Here is a 16,081-nt window from a genome sequence, read left to right as displayed (position 1 = left end):
GGGTTGAAATCAAAGAAAATACGGCCACATGGCTTTTGTTGACTGTACACGGTAAAAGAACCCTTGTCACGTGGCTTCTGGCATGCGATATGCAGTTATTGGTTGGGGAAGAAAGACCTGCTTTGAACACTGCATAAAGGAATTCACAAGCAGGAGAGTGTTATAGTTATACAGTGAGTGAGTGAGTGAGTGAGTATGGTTTTAAGCCGCTTTTCGCAATATTTCAACAATTTCAAGGCGGATGGACACCAGGAATGGTACCCATGTCGGAAATCAAACCCAGGTCTTCGATGTGACGAGCAAACGCTTAAACCAGTAGTCTACCCAACCGTTATACAAGTGTGGTGTATGTCTTTTGATATGAGGCCATAAATATGGTTTCATATTGGTTGATTTATCTAAGGGGAGCTCTCCTCATTTGTAAGCTTCCAATATCAAGTGTAGGTCAAGAATGGCTAAATTCCTTGTTCCTTGGCTCACTTTGGAACTTTCATGAAATTATGGTGTGATGATGCATTTTACAGGGAGCCAGGGATGAAGTTTTGTCCTAGAGTGAGTGAGTATGGATTTGTGCCACAGAGGGGGACACCGGAAAATGGCCTTCACACATTGTACCCATGTGGGGAATCGAACCTGGGTCTTTGGCGTGACGAGCAAACGCTTTAACCGCTAGGCTACCCCACCGCCCCTTCTGTCCAAGAAGTAATCTGGAAAGCCATGTCAAATTCAAATACTCATTGTTGGATTCCCATAAAATACCTGGTAGTATTTTGGACAGGTAATTAAAAAACAAATTCTTTAATAAAAAATATCAATATTTCTAACAGCTTTGTGTTTGTATTTTGGTGAAATGTTTTATTCTAGAATATTGGAAAAAACACTGTTACATGTTTGTATATTACCGTATTCGACGTAATAAGCGCCCAGGGTGCTCTCAAAATTAGAAATAGGGGGCTCCTATGAGAATATTATTTTGTCGAAAAAAACAGTTGAAAGATAAATTTCGTGGTTTATGCTGTTTATATATGTACGACAGATATATTTTTCCAGAATTTAATTGCCCATAATTAAGGGTGCATATAACACACGAGTGCGTATTATACACGGATAAATAAGTCTTGTGTACATTGATCAATCGGAAGGGATGCTCATTGGGATTGTTCACTTGCCAATATATTAGCAAATATCGCTGTGGGCGCTTATTAGAGCGGGGCGCTTATTACGTCGAATACGGTAACCTCAAAAACTGCAAAACAAAACAAATTAGTCATTTAAAAAAACAAACCTTTAGTCACCAGTATTCTGGGTTTTCCTATCTCAACATGTGACAACTACAAGAAGTAAAACACATTTCCCTCAATCCAAATAAACTGCAAAAAGTCTTGGGTGAAGAACATGAAACAATGACTATTTCCATTCCATGACGTTCCACACTGCTCAGACAGACATTTCGCAGCACGTTTGTGACAAATAAAAACTTCAAACAAACTCTTTGTCAACTTCATTACAAGACGAGGTGTGGACACCATTTGTCAGTAGGTGTCAATTCAATAACACACAGACATGGTGGCAGTAATAGGAGCCTCTGTGACACTTGGCGCCACGTTCTTACCGATATATGGCGCAGCTGGTACTCACAGCTCTCTCTCAAAGAGACTTACTTTGTCATTTAAGAACATTGCAGTAGCTGAAATCATCTCTTATAGGCATTTGTTTGGCAAGGGTACATACACTGTTTCAAAGAAGAAAATGTTGGAAGTGGGAAGTGTTTCTACCCTAACTGGAGGGTGTTATTATCAATATTGACCCGCAGTGGAAAATGACTTGGTAAGTGGACGTATCATCCAAAAATGGCTTCTAAAGGAGATATCGTTACAATGAACAATCGTAACAATGCTTTGCAGGTTATTGTGGTGTCATCCATTAGTGATGACATGTAGTGAAACTCCAAGAATGTCATCCTGGTTTCAACCCACACATTGAACTCTCTTCTCCCCTCCTATAACTATAACCAAGCACCCCCACCCCAAGCCCAGCCCCCCAAGCCCAGCCCCCCATCCCATCAATGACCTCAGACAAACACCAGTGCCAAACAGGAACCTTGGCCCTTCTCTGCAACGACCTCACCCCCCCTCTCAATGATGTCAATCCCCACCCCTCCATCAATGATCTCAGTCGTGCAGACAATGAAGTCAGTCCCCCACCCCATCAATGACCTCCGTCTCCCCTTCTCCCCTCCTCCTCGGCCTTAGTACCCAAAACCCCACACTGGGAACGGAGACAATGACAGACTACATCAGTTAAACACTCATTGTTTAAGTATGATAGAACTCAGTGCAAAAATACCTAAGCACAAGAATTGATTTCGGCTTAGCACCTAATATTTTTTCTCCCATCCAATCAATAACGTAAGCTTAGGCCGCGAAAATGTAATCTGCTGGCATTAACTTGAGCAATATCTAATTATCTTGATAGTCTCACTCTTATTTAATAACACAGCCTCTTTAGATATGTGATGATGGCCATAGCTTGTCCAGAAGACATCGACAACAAGCATCGGAGGAGGAAGCTGGTGCCACGTTTTTCAACTTCACTTTATCTTTAAATATGGCTCATCCAAAAACAAATGGTTACTACAAACATCATTTAATACCATGTTCTTATTCATGACAAATTGCCTGTCTCGGCCAAAGTATTCTTTGAAATGTTTACATTTTTAAATCGAGATCAGAGCAATTTTCTGTTTAACAATTGAACATGATTGTTAATTGTGAATTTAATAGTTTTAAAAGATCACAAAAGTATTTTCTGTAAATATTTGAGTGAGTGAGTGAGTATGGTTTTACGCCGCTTTTAGCAATATTCCAGCAATAACACGGCGGGGGACACCAGAAATGGGCTTCACACATTGTACCCATGTCGGGATTCGAACCCGGGTCTTCAGCGTGACGAGCGAACACTTTAACCACTAGGCTACCCGACCGCCCCTGTAAATATTTGAAGAATTAATTTATATTGACCTTTGTTGAATACACAACCTTTCCTCTATGGACATACCCTGCAGCAAACCTGAGCACCACCACAGCAACCCCGTAGCACCCAGTAGCACCCCCCAGGACCCCCCACCCATACTCCCAACACCACACAGAAGATAAAAAACTAAGTCAATGAAAATGTGAAATTTGCAAAAAATCAACACTAGACAAGATAATTTATAATTTCAAACGAACTTCCTGATTTAGATTCTCCTGTGTGATTGTCTCATAAAATAAGCCATTAATAGCGATCAGCCATACACACACATTTTCTCCTGGAATTGAGTTGGGAAAAGTAATCAGACCTCATTGTCTGTACATATGGTCACATCTCTCTACACAGCTACAGATTTGGGTAAACAAGTGAACGCTATACGCAAGCAAATTTGGTCTTTTATTTTACAGGCTAATTCAGCACTAGAACTACACCACATTATGTTTGGCATAACAGGGACATCGAAATCCTGGATAATTTGTTTACTTGAAATAAAAAATATGTGAAGCAAGTCCATGTTATTTATGCGATGGATCTTACAGAGTGATGTCTGAATATGCCTGAAGCTGTGAAAAACTCAAAAAATCTTATGTTGTGAATGGCTTGATCGAAATAATTTTGTCGTCTAGTATTGACAGAATCATATTGTAAATAACGCTGATTCAATCGACGATGGGATCGCGTTTCGGGATCTAATAAGCTGGCATAGTTCGGAGGAACAAACGGATGTTGGAAGCGTTGGAAGCAAGACACTGGTCTTCGAAAGCGCACGCTCGTCTTGCGATTTCCAAGAAGATCTCCAACAAACACTAAAGGAATTTCATTTCTTCTTCGCCTGCAAACAAAATTTGTATCGATTCCTTCATTATCGTACAATATGAAAAGCAAATCGATTTCTTGTCAAGAGAATCAATGACGAGATGATGACGGACAATGGGTCCCGGGGACAAGCTCACAAAGCAGCCTTGTACACATTACTGACAACTAACACTCAACTTTCTTTGTATCATGTTGATGTGGAGTGCTCTACACCCGACAACACGATACAGCTTGCGTTGGGTGTCGAGGTTGTGTCTTGTTGGAAGACGTGATATATCGTGAGTGAGCTAGTGAGCTCGTGAGTGAGTGAGTGGTGAGGTGAAATGGGGTTTAACGTTGCGTCCAAGATTATTACACTTATATAGCGACGTGCATGCACGTGTGTGTGTGTGTGGCTGCTTGTACTAGTCCAGACTGATGCCGATTTATAGTGCTAGCTCACTGAGATACCATGCCGCAGTTTAACATGAATACCCCAATTAGACACAGTATACTGACTCCGAGCCGACCAGTCCTTGTTTTAGCCCCTTAATGCCGAGCGCCAGACAGAGTAACAACAAGTACCATCTTTTAACGTCTTTTGGTATGACACGGCCGGGGATCGAACCCTGGACCTTCCGCTCTCCAGGGGGACACTCTACCACTAGACCACGGAGGCGGTCTGAGTTTGTGATTGAGTTCGTGAGTGAGTGAGGAAGCCAAATTATTTCAGTTATATCACAGCATGCCAACTTGATGTGGGAAGAAAACCCAAAGTGATGCAGGACACAGACATTTACCACTTTATTGAAACCCATGTTTTTTGCGTTGAGAAACCTAAAACAAATAATTTCAAAAACTGGGATTCAAACCCAGGATCACAAGTTTCTGAAATGCCCAAGGAACCGCACAGCAAATTGCGATTCACGATTCCTAGTCTTGTGCCGAGACAGTACTTATTATTTCATTGTCCATCTGTTTCATGCTATATCTCGATTGGTGGGAGGGAGCCTCATCGTCGATGGAATGGTGGAGTAGGGAGGGTGGGATGCTAGCTGCATGGAGAATATACAGTTGACGAGGAGGGAGGGTTGGTGTGCGCCCATGACTTAACTCTTGTTAATGACTTGTTCATCAGCAATGAAACCACTTCTCTTCAAAGAAAATCTTTCCGTTAGTCTCCAGGCCATCTCCCAACACAATATTGCACAAAGCAAGTTAAGGAGGCACTGATCCCTTTCCTATGATTAGAGCCAGCACATTGTTTACATTCCAAGTTGGTATAAAATTGACAACTATATCCATGACAAGGAAACAAGATGGCGACGTTGACCTTCATTTGAAAATAAAACCTCAAAGTACTCAACAGAAGAATCGTACGTCCTATAAATGGATTACGCGAAAGAGGCTATCAAATAAATACAATGTACAAGGGGAAATTTGAAACAAAATTGTGGAAATTTACGTTTGCAGATGGCCGTTTTAACTGTCATGGTCGCCATTCCTTTCAATTTTATTGTCGTCAGCCTGGTCTACACAGGAAGTGCAGCTGGGAAACAATGGCCGCCTAAATTGGACGAGACCATCCACCATAATTGTTGTCTCGACTAAAGATTCCGTTATCCTTTGAACGTCTTTGTGGAAGGAAAAACGGAGGTGATTTTCTTGAAACCAGAGCATGTTCTTAGGAAATAAACTCTTGATCAAGAAACAGGCTTTGAAGACTTCATTCCTTGTTTCTATTGCCTTGAAGGCCAATCACAAATATTACCTTAGTTTTGTAATAACCACATTTTTTAGATTAGTTTCATTAAATTTATCACATTTTGTGCAGTTCCTCTAATTAAAATGATTGCCAAAAAGGCACATTTCTATCAGGACTTTGTCAGACATTATTTTGAACCATATGGTCTGTATTTAATAATCCAATGAGCATCAATACATTTTTTAAACGTAACAAAGTTTTTACATCTGAATATTCATTCAATAACTGCTTGAGACTTAACACATGTTTTAAGGATTGCAGATTCAAAGAACAGCATGTGTTGGTCATAAAAAAAGAACCAGCCAGAATTTTTCATCCCTCCTCTACCCATTCCAAGGACATTTGTTTTTCACAAATCCATAAATGTGTACACAAAAAATGAATATAATCCCAATCAGGCTTTTTTGTGGTAAGAGTTTTTAGATTAACGAAAAACACATATCACAACCTTCAGTCATACCTTAGAATAATGTTTGGCCATTCTGAAAGAACTAAATTAGAACCAACCATTTTTTTAAAGGGCAAATTAGGTTTGGGGCAATGTTTAAATATCAAACAGAAACGAAAGAGTGATTGCAAGCAGGCCAATTCCTGGTAGACCTATTAAAACATGCCTCCTCGGGGCCTGACATCCATGCTGATTGGTCAAAACCTGATCATGTGACTTTCTTTCAAACCTTTGATGTTTACGGTTGTCCTGTACTTTCTGCTGTCAATTAGGGCCGAGTTGTTTCACCATGAAGCGTCCGTTCCGACTTACACCTGGTCCCAATTAGTTAATGACACCTGGGATTGTGGGATCTTAATTCATATTTGGTCAAACAAATTTACCAAATCTTTGATAAGATGAGCACAGGATCAAAGTTAAAGGTCAGTTGCCATCAGTTTAAGTGCACAACATCGGTTTAAGTGCACAACATCGGTTTAGTGAGTGAGTGAGTGAGTATGGTTTTACGCCGCTTTTAGCAATATTCCAGCAATATCACGGCCGGGGACACCAGAAATGGGCTTCACACATTGTACCCATGTCGGGAATCGAACCCGGGTCTTCGGCGTGACAAGCGAACGCTTTAACCACCAGGCTACCCGACCGCCCCCTACTTCGGTTTAAGAGCACAACATCGGCGAGTCAGTGAGACGAGCGAACACTTTAACCACAAGGCTACTGCCCCCAAATGGGGTTTAAGATTATTGCACTTATTAGGAATGTGCATGCACATGTGTGTGCGACTGCTTGTACTAGTCCCAAAGAGATAACATGAATACCCCACTCAGACACTGTATACTGACTCTGAGCTGACCAGTCCTTATTTTCGCCTCTTAATGCCAAGGGCCAGGCTGGGTAACAACAAGTACCATCTTTTAATGTCTTTTGGTATGATGTGGTGGGGTTGAAACCCCCAACTCCCACTCTCCAGACAGACACTCTACCACTTGACCACAGAGGCGGTCGGGCATAAAACAAGCACTCACTCAATGTACAGTAATCTTCGAAGACATACAGATGCGTTAACACAAGATGTTTCATGGGTATGTCAAACGTCACCACAATCAGACATGCATGGAGTAGTAGGGTCTCTGAACTGAAGCCTCACAGCCTCACAGCCAAACAATATCAAACTGGTTACCACTTCTCCATCGAAATGCCTACCCGGGATGAGTCTATGAAAGGAAGCATTTTTATTTCCCCATCATTAATTCCCGAAAAACATACGTCTCATGGTACACAATGTCACCAGACGCTGAGGGTAGAGATATATAGAGAGTGTGTGGGAATGTTAAACATCGAAGACAGAGGACGGGGTCTTGTATGAGGGGGCGGCCATGCTTGTGTGGTAAATGGCTGGGAACACTCACATACAAATCGCTGTACAAATACCCCAAGCTGGAGGACGTACACAGGAGCTGTCTAACAAACTATACTGGATGATATTACATCAGAACACACAAGGACTGTCTGATGCTCCTGTCCTGCCTGTTGGGCAGTGTGTGTGTCGAGGAGAGTGTTCCTGCTCAGTTCATGTTTGTTTGTTTGTTGTTTCACGCCGCACTCAGCAATATTCCAGCTATATGTTGGCGGTCTGTAAATAATCGAGTCTGGACCAGACAATCCAGTGATTGATATCAGGAGCATCGATCCACGCAATTGGGATGCGATGACATGCATTAACCAAGTCAGCGAGCCTGACCACCCGATCCTGTTCGTCGCCTCTTACGACAAACATGGTCGCCTTTTACGGCAAGCACTGGTTGTTAAAGACCTATTCTACCCCGGATCTTCACAGGTCTGTTTAGTTCATAAGGAGATGGAAGGAAGGATATTATTTGTCAGAAGCCGCCATGCCTGGAATAATTAGTTAGATGGACAAGGTTAGACAGCTGAACTGGCTAGAAGGATCGATGGATGTTTACCTGTTTATTTACTTCTTGATAAAGGATAAAATAGTTTCCATATAAGATGGTATAATTATCAATTGTTTGTCATGAACCATGTAAAGCCTGGATCAATTGGAAAAATTTAATGGTATGGCAGAAGACGAGGAAGTGATCAGGTTGAAACTGATCCGTGGAAGAATTTTGAACAGGGAAAAGTGGATTGTATGAACAAAATAAAGTTGATTTTATAGACAAAACGAAGTTGATTTTATAGTCCACTGAGATACCATGCTGAGTTTAACATGAATGCCTGACTCAGCACAGTATACTGGAAGTGGATTGTATAGATGGGGGAAGTGGATTGTATAGATGGGGAAGTGGATTGTATAGATGGGGGAAGTGGATTGTATAGATGGGGAATTGGATTGTATAGATGGGGAATTGGATTGTATAGATGGAGGAATTGGATTGTATAGATAGGGAATTGGATTGTATAGATAGGGAAGTGGATTGTATAGATGGGGAATTGGATTGTATAGATGGGGGAAGTGGATTGTATAGATGGGGAATTGGATTGTATAGATGGGGAATTGGATTGTATAGATGGGGAATTGGATTGTATAGATGGGGAAGTGGATTGTATAGATGGGGAATTGGATTGTATAGATGGGGAAGTGGATTGTATAGATGGGGAAGTGGATTATATAGATGGGGAAGTGGATTGTATAGATGGGGAAGTGGATTGTATGGATGGGGAAGTGGATTGTATAGATGGGGGAAGTGGATTCAATGGGCAGGAGGGTTTGAAGTGGTTGGGCAGAAGGAAGGGGAATGTGTGGAAGACTGCTTCTTTGTATGCAGTTGTATGTGTTTTCTGAGAATGGATAGCAGAAAAAGAGTTCAGACATCAAGATTCATAACATTGATCAAATTGGGATAGCAAAACATAAAATTGAAACATCTATCTAAAGAGAAACACATGAAAATTAAGCATCAAAACAGCTAGAAACGAGGCAAGTCACCAAACTTGCAGCTGGTGTGGTCTTTGCAAAGAAACCAAAGCTCTCTTCATAGAATACTACTATACTTTTGCTCTGGACCACACCTTGGACAAAAGATGACTATTGGGATCCTAAACAAATAGTGAGAGGTATTTTACATGACTTGGCCTCACTTTACAAACTCGGATCTCGCATCTTAAAAGGATTTCCTTGACATTGAGGCACGTTGTGTTACCTGTGCCCTAAATACACCCTAAGTTATCTTTCATGAATACATAAGCCGTGATAATGGAGTCCCGGATCACACAGTTGACGTTACGAAAACCTAAAAAAAAAAAGCCTGCTTGTGAAAGTGGAGTTTAGGGCGTGGTTTCAGTATCAAAGACTCACCATGGTGTTTGACGACTCCCCCGGGTAATATCTCCAAATGTTGCCTTCCGTCATGTCCTATTACGGCTCTATCCACAATGGTCAATACACAATGATTTGTAAAGTACCGACCTTGCCTCTACCCCACCCTATTGGAGAAGTAGGCAGACACACCCAGAATGAAGGGAAGTCCGGAGATTTGCTGGCATGTCAGCCTGCATCATCTTCACAAGTCATTTTATCAATATGTGACATATCCCTTCACCTGTGACAGATATGGACCCTGATTCTCTATGACGTACAGGCAATTGAGGACTACCGCAACTTGCCATGCGTGCAGCTCATTGTGATGGGATAGGATGTAAAGCTCAAATGGTTCTCTGTTGTGGGAAAGTGTAGAGTGAAGGGTAAAGAGTGGAGGGTAAAGAGTGAAGGGTAAAGAGTGGAGGGTAAAGAGTGGTGGGTAAAGAGTGGAGGGTAAAGAAGGAGGAAAAGAGGAGGGTAAAGAGTGTAGGGTAAAAAGTGGAGGGTAAAGAGTGGATGGTAAAGAGTGGAGGGTAAAGAGTGTAGGGTAAAGAGTGTAGGGTAAAGAGTGGATGGTAAAGAGTGGAGAGTAAAGAGTGGATGGTAAAGAGTGGAGGGTAAAGAGTGGAGGGTAAAGAGAGGAGGGTAAAGAGAGGAGGGTAAAAAATGGATTGTTTACTATTTCTTGGGATGTATTATGATACCAGTGATATCATCAGTCCGTATCACCAGTCCGTATCACCATACTTATCAGTCCATATCACCATACGTATCAACAGTTCGTATCACCAAACGCACCATCAGTCCGTATCACCATACTTATCAGTCCATATCACCATACGTATCAACAGTCCATATCACCATACGTATCATCAGTCTGTATCACCATACGTATCATCAGTCCGTATCACCATACGTATCATCAGTCCATATCACCATACGTATCATCAGTCCGTATCACCATACGTATCTCAGTCCGTATCTCAGTCCGTATCTCAGTCCGTATCACAGTCCGTATCACCATACGTATCACACTGAGATCTCAGCGATACCCAGCCCCCCTGCTGAGTCACTGAGCCTTCCCTTGGAGTGAGTTAATCAAGACAAACCGAGGTGCCAGAACACTTCACCTAACTATTCAATTGGCAAAATGGAAAGAGTTCTCGACAACAGACCCATTTCAAATTCAGAAGCAACACGACCAACCTAACGTCAAATCGTCAACACGTTGGCCATGAAATCCCTTAATAAATCATTTTAGATGATCAATACTTCCACACAAGCTCAAAACATCTTCTTGTTGTCACGTCTCCCACAAATTTCAAATTTGATCTAAAATCTTGAAATCTCTCAGTATAAGCACAGAACCAGGATGTGATATGTGATATCGACCAGGGTATTACAACCCTTCTGCCCTAACAATAGGATATATATTTTTGATGGCTTCAGAAATAACATTTCAAGTCTTCACTTTAAATATTACACCAGCTTGCCTCAGGAAAATATGGAAATGTTTTACAAAGTGGTTCTCTGTGTAACTAACACCCACCACCACCGGTGTATGACAAGGAGGGAGGTCCTGGGGCCACTTGCACAAAGCGATCTTAGCGCTAAGACTTTTGTAAGCCTGTGTTAAAGTATGGGAGTTACTTAGCGCCAAGATCGCTTTGTGTAAGTGGGCCCTGAATTGAAGTGCTGCTCCACCGTTGTGGCAAGTCACCCACACTCCTATACACAACTGGTATAGAAACATACAGGTATCTATTTTAGAAAACGTTACGTAATTATTTATCAATTTTCTTTTTAAGCACTACAAGTGACAAAACACACTTCTATACAGAGCAATGTCTTTGGAAATAAAATTTGACATATTTTTGAAGGTTTAAATTTTTTTAACACCTGTTGGGCTCAATTAATCTACGACAAGTTCAATTTTACAAAGATAAACAATGAACTTTTAAGCATGGAGAATTCAATTCTTATTTTATTCAAATTATAACAAAATATTAATTAACCAAATTCAAATTTATACTGTTATATATTCCTTTTGTTGAAAAATACACAAATATGTACAGTCGAAACCTTGTCTCAAACTCATGGTGACCTGAATTTTCTTTGAGTTATCCTGGGTTTCAGACAGGCAAAAAATATGGTTAATTTTGAAATTTGGGACTCCCAAATGAGTTCGAGACAACCGGGAATTCAACACATCCATGTTCGATACGAGGTTCAAGTGTATAAATATACAAATATTTACATATCTGTATGTTTTGGGTTATTTCACAATTATTCCTACTCCTGAACAAAACACTTTATCGTTTACATATTTATTCATATATTTTCTGCTATTTCACCCATTAATTTTCTACATAATGTTTACATTTCAATTTGAAAACAACACATGTGGCTACCTAACATCACTTGTTATCACTTCTCCCTTCAGAACATAACAAATTCTATAAGTAGACGTCTGATCCACCATGACAGTTGGTCGACTTGAAAATCCATCTTTTATCCTTCAAAGTCAGCCTGACGGATTTCCCTCCATAACCTCAATGTCTGGTCGTTCAATCAGACCCCAACCATTAACCCTTTAGCTTTTGAGATTTGTTACGGATTCCCAGCTGACAATGTTGATTGAATCCAATGGACTCTCAAGTCTCCAAAGTGACAGTCGAACAGCCCGAACAGGAAGTGTTGACATCGCTGTATTGACATGAACCACAAAGAAGGTTTTTAATTGTAGATATTCATAGTCCATTCAGCAGTTATAATCATAAACACTAATATTGTATCATATCTACTGTCTGTGACAGACACATCCTGTCTGCCGCCACAGACTTCAACTGGCCTTGATTCTTAAAAGGATGAAGTTGCAGACGGGCATGTATTAACTGCCTGAGACTCTTGTGAGTGGCAACATGGTGTCACTGACCTCAGCACTGACCTCAGCACTGACCTCAGCACTGACCCCAGCACTGACCAAACAGACAGATCTCCTTGTTGCTGCTGAGTACATAAGTTGTTGGTTGGTTGGTTGTTGTTTAACGCCGCACTCAGCAATATTCCAGCTATATGACGGCGGTCTGTAAATAATCGAGTCTTGACCAGACAATCCAGTGATTAATATCATGAGCATCGATCGACGCAATTGGGATCGATGATATGCATCAACCAAGTCAGAAAGCCTGACCACCCGATCCCGTTAGTCGCCTTTTACGACAAGCATAGTCGCCTTTTACGGCAAGTATGGGTTGCTGAAGACCTATTCTACCCCGGAATCTTCACAGGTCACATGAGTAAGTGAGTGAGTAAGCCCCTTCCACATCTTATAATGTACCCCCCGTTTCGTATCTATAATCGACATCCCAAATCACCCCCTATCCACCACAATCACGCAGACCTTATCCAAAACTTGACCAAAACAAATACTGCATGATGCCGACCAGAAAGCATCCTGCTTACGGCCTTCAAATACGAAACTAAACCAAAACCTATAATGATAGCTTTGTACGATCAAATAATTTCATCATAAATACATAATTCTAGAGGATCAGGAGCCTCTTCTTTCAGATTGGCTCACACAAGTTATTACAACCCAACACCAACAATCATCTCTCTTCTACCATGATTAATATTTGAATTACAACGTCAGCTTCACCTAATGCCCACACCAGAACAGGTGCGAAACTAAAACCAAAATTCTAAATGATAGCTCTGCTTGAGCAAATGGATCATCAGCCCTTATCCAACCTTTAATTTCAAGCCCAAATCTAATGTGATCTATCAAGTGTCAGTTGAAGACATCTTCTTCAGCAAATAAATACAGGTCCATGTTACCAGAATCAATCATCTGTTTCCGTGTCTAAGAACGCGCTCATTTGCATAACCAGCTAATAGTGGAGGCGGCTCCCACTACAGGAGCTCACGGGAATCAGATTACATTAATGATGATCGGAACAATCTTACCGATCTGGTGATCAACATTCAAGACCAAAGCAGGCAGATCACTTACCTGTAAAAGAAAAGGAAACGTAATTAGTTTTGAATGGTAAACAATTTGCAAAAAGAAAACGTCATAGAACGATGGACATTGTGTTCTTTGTGAAACATATACCCTTACTCATAACTTTAATAAGTGAGTTAGTATTGTCTTACGCCACTTTAAGCAATATTCCAGCAATATCACGGCGAGGGACACCAGAAATGCTTCACACATTGTGTGATAGTGGGGTGTTAGGACAGGGTGGGGTGTGACAGTGGGGTGGGGTGTGACAGTGGGGTGGGGTGTGACAGTGGGGTGGGGTGTGACAGTGGGGTGGGTTGTGATAGTGGGGTGGGGTGTGACAGTGGGGTGGGTTGTGATAGTGGGGTGGGGAGTGACAGTGGGGTGGGGTGTGACAGTGGGGTGGGTTGTGATAGTGGGGTGGGGAGTGACAGTGGGGTGGGGTGTGACAGTGTGGTGGGGTGGGGTGTAAGGACAGGCTGGGGTGTGACAGTGGGGTGGGTTGTGACAGTGGGGTGGGTTGTGATAGTGGGGTGGGTTGTGACAGTGGGGTGGGGTGTGACAGTGGGGTGGGGTGTGACAGTGGCTTGTTTGAGTGGGGAGCAACGTTGCGAGTTCGAAAGGAACCACTTGTCCTCCGGTTGGACATTTCTTCTATTAATGGCTTCAGCTTACAGTGAGAGTGAACGAAACATTAAAACTAATTCAATATGGAGGATCTTAAACATAGATCACCCATATCGACTTTAACGACTGTTTGAGAATGATAGCAGAAAAGATACACTTAACTCAGCCCTAGTCCACTGATATGTCTCTCAACTTCTTGAACCCCTTTTACAGCTTTGATACAGTAAACTACAGTTATAACGAACTCAAAAGGACTACTAATTTTAGTTTGTTATATCCATCAGTTTGTTATAAGCGTGTTCGTTATAAGCGTGTTCGTTATAACCGTAGTTTACTTTATCTACAAATGACTGGCATGACAGAGTGATGACTACTTGGGAAAAATCAATATATTCTTGAACCAATTCATAAATAGCTGACAATTGACAGCAATAATTAATATAATCAATATCAAAACTTATTATTGATGAATATATTGAAATGTAACAGTTTAACATTTTTTTTAAACATTTCACACTCCCTGATAGTAGGGACCAGTTTATCCCAATTTGATCCGGGGTAGAATAGGTCTTCCGCAACCCATGCTTGCCGTAAAAGGCAACTATGCTTGTCGTGAAAGGCAACTGACGGGATCGGGAGGTCAGGCTCGCTGACTTGGTTGATGCATGTCATCATATCCCAATTGCGTGGATTGATGCTCATGATGTCAGTCACTGGATTGTCTGGTCAAGACTCGATTATTTACAGACCGCCGTCACATAGCTGGAATATTGCTGAGTGCGGCGTTAAACAACAAACAAACAAACAAAATGTCACGAGGCTTGTCAAGTAGAAGCCACCAAGCAGAATCACAAGCCCAGAGGACTATAAATAAACAAAGCCATAGGAACAGGTCACTTGTAGGAATGTTCTTTGTAGGCAAATAGCATTTGTCATTGCTATTATTACACCCCTGTGGATTCATAAATATTGATATTTACTTATTTCGTAATGAAAAAGCATGGCTCCGTAACCAGGGAGCCTGTTTCGAAGTATCAGTTAACATTTACAGCTAATCATGCTAGCGTGAGACGAACATACACGCTTGCACCTCAGCATCACACTGAATGCTGGGAGGCTGGCTGATGACATCATGTGGTGATTGCACTGTACTTGTGACAAATTGTCCACCGGCCATTTGTGAAATCTCAGACAAAATTTAATTATGTTCATGAAACTACAGCTTGATGTTTGGCAGTGACCACGTTCATGTTGCAGTTTGCCGCAGTCAGCACAATGTCTGCGCTAACAGGATTCGTAAACAACGATGTATGGGGCTGGCAAAACATGGGAGCAAAACACATGTTGATTCGTAATAACACAATGAACCAGGTCACACGTTGTAGCCACTGTTATTGTCAAACATGGGGCATTTGCGAGGGCAGTTGTGGACATTTCCACTTTGAAACTTATAAGCAAACTTCGATCATTGTCAGAACGAATCCTGCCAAGGGAAGCAACTCTTCACAACAAATTCCTGCAGCTTAAACCACTGTGCCATGATTAAACACCAAACGCAGCCAGAACAAAATGCTTTTAAACTGTTTCCCATAATACAAACATGTATGTCAATAACCTTCTCTCAGAGTGAACACATCTGTTTTGATCAAAGATGTCGAAAAAATGCCAATTACGCAACCAGCGATGTCGATTTCGGTTCATACAGAAAACCCATTATGGCGTTATATACGATGGACACATGTGTTTGTGTCGCATATTTCAAAACTCTTTCATCATTAGTTGCCTCCCTTTGACATTTCCCCGGGATCAATCAGCGATTGTCTGTAGTTCATTTTAAGGGTCCCGTCATGACTACACAAACTGCTCTCTAGGTCGCTAATAGCCGACTGGGATCAGCTGTAATCGCAGTGTATATACTGTCTAGAATTTACTAAATTAGCCGACATCATTACCAAGTAATTATCCCTTACTGTGCTTTCTGAAGTTTCGATTGTGGGACATTACCCAAAGGCTTTTAACATAATGGAGAGCAGTGATATTGCAGATGTCTTTGTCACAATTTAAAAAGATTAGTTTAAAACTTCT

The 16,081-nt window shown here is 41.4% G+C and overlaps 1 protein-coding gene across 14 annotated transcripts in view; it reads right to left on the bottom strand.

Annotated features, from left to right (window-relative positions):
- Positions 1 to 16,081, bottom strand: part of LOC124143326 (protein couch potato-like) — a 193,639-nt gene that overhangs the window by 129,469 nt on the left and 48,089 nt on the right. The window contains exon 1 of one of the 14 annotated variants that reach the window (XM_048395266.1): positions 9,361 to 9,782. The exons of 12 other annotated variants lie outside the window; for them this stretch is intronic. In XM_048395266.1, coding sequence (XP_048251223.1) covers positions 9,361 to 9,414 — 54 coding nt within the window. In that variant the 5' untranslated portion in view covers positions 9,415 to 9,782. Of the gene's footprint in view, positions 1 to 9,360; positions 9,783 to 16,081 lie in introns of those variants that run through there. One more of the 14 variants, XM_048395270.1, reaches the window with a different exon arrangement.

This window comes from Haliotis rufescens, unplaced genomic scaffold (genome assembly GCF_023055435.1).
Source record: "Haliotis rufescens isolate VD_foot unplaced genomic scaffold, xgHalRufe1.0.p SCAF_14, whole genome shotgun sequence".
Taxonomy (NCBI): domain Eukaryota; kingdom Metazoa; phylum Mollusca; class Gastropoda; order Lepetellida; family Haliotidae; genus Haliotis; species Haliotis rufescens.
The sequence above is the reverse complement of the archived record's forward strand: the minus strand, read 5'-3'. Positions and strand labels throughout refer to the sequence as shown.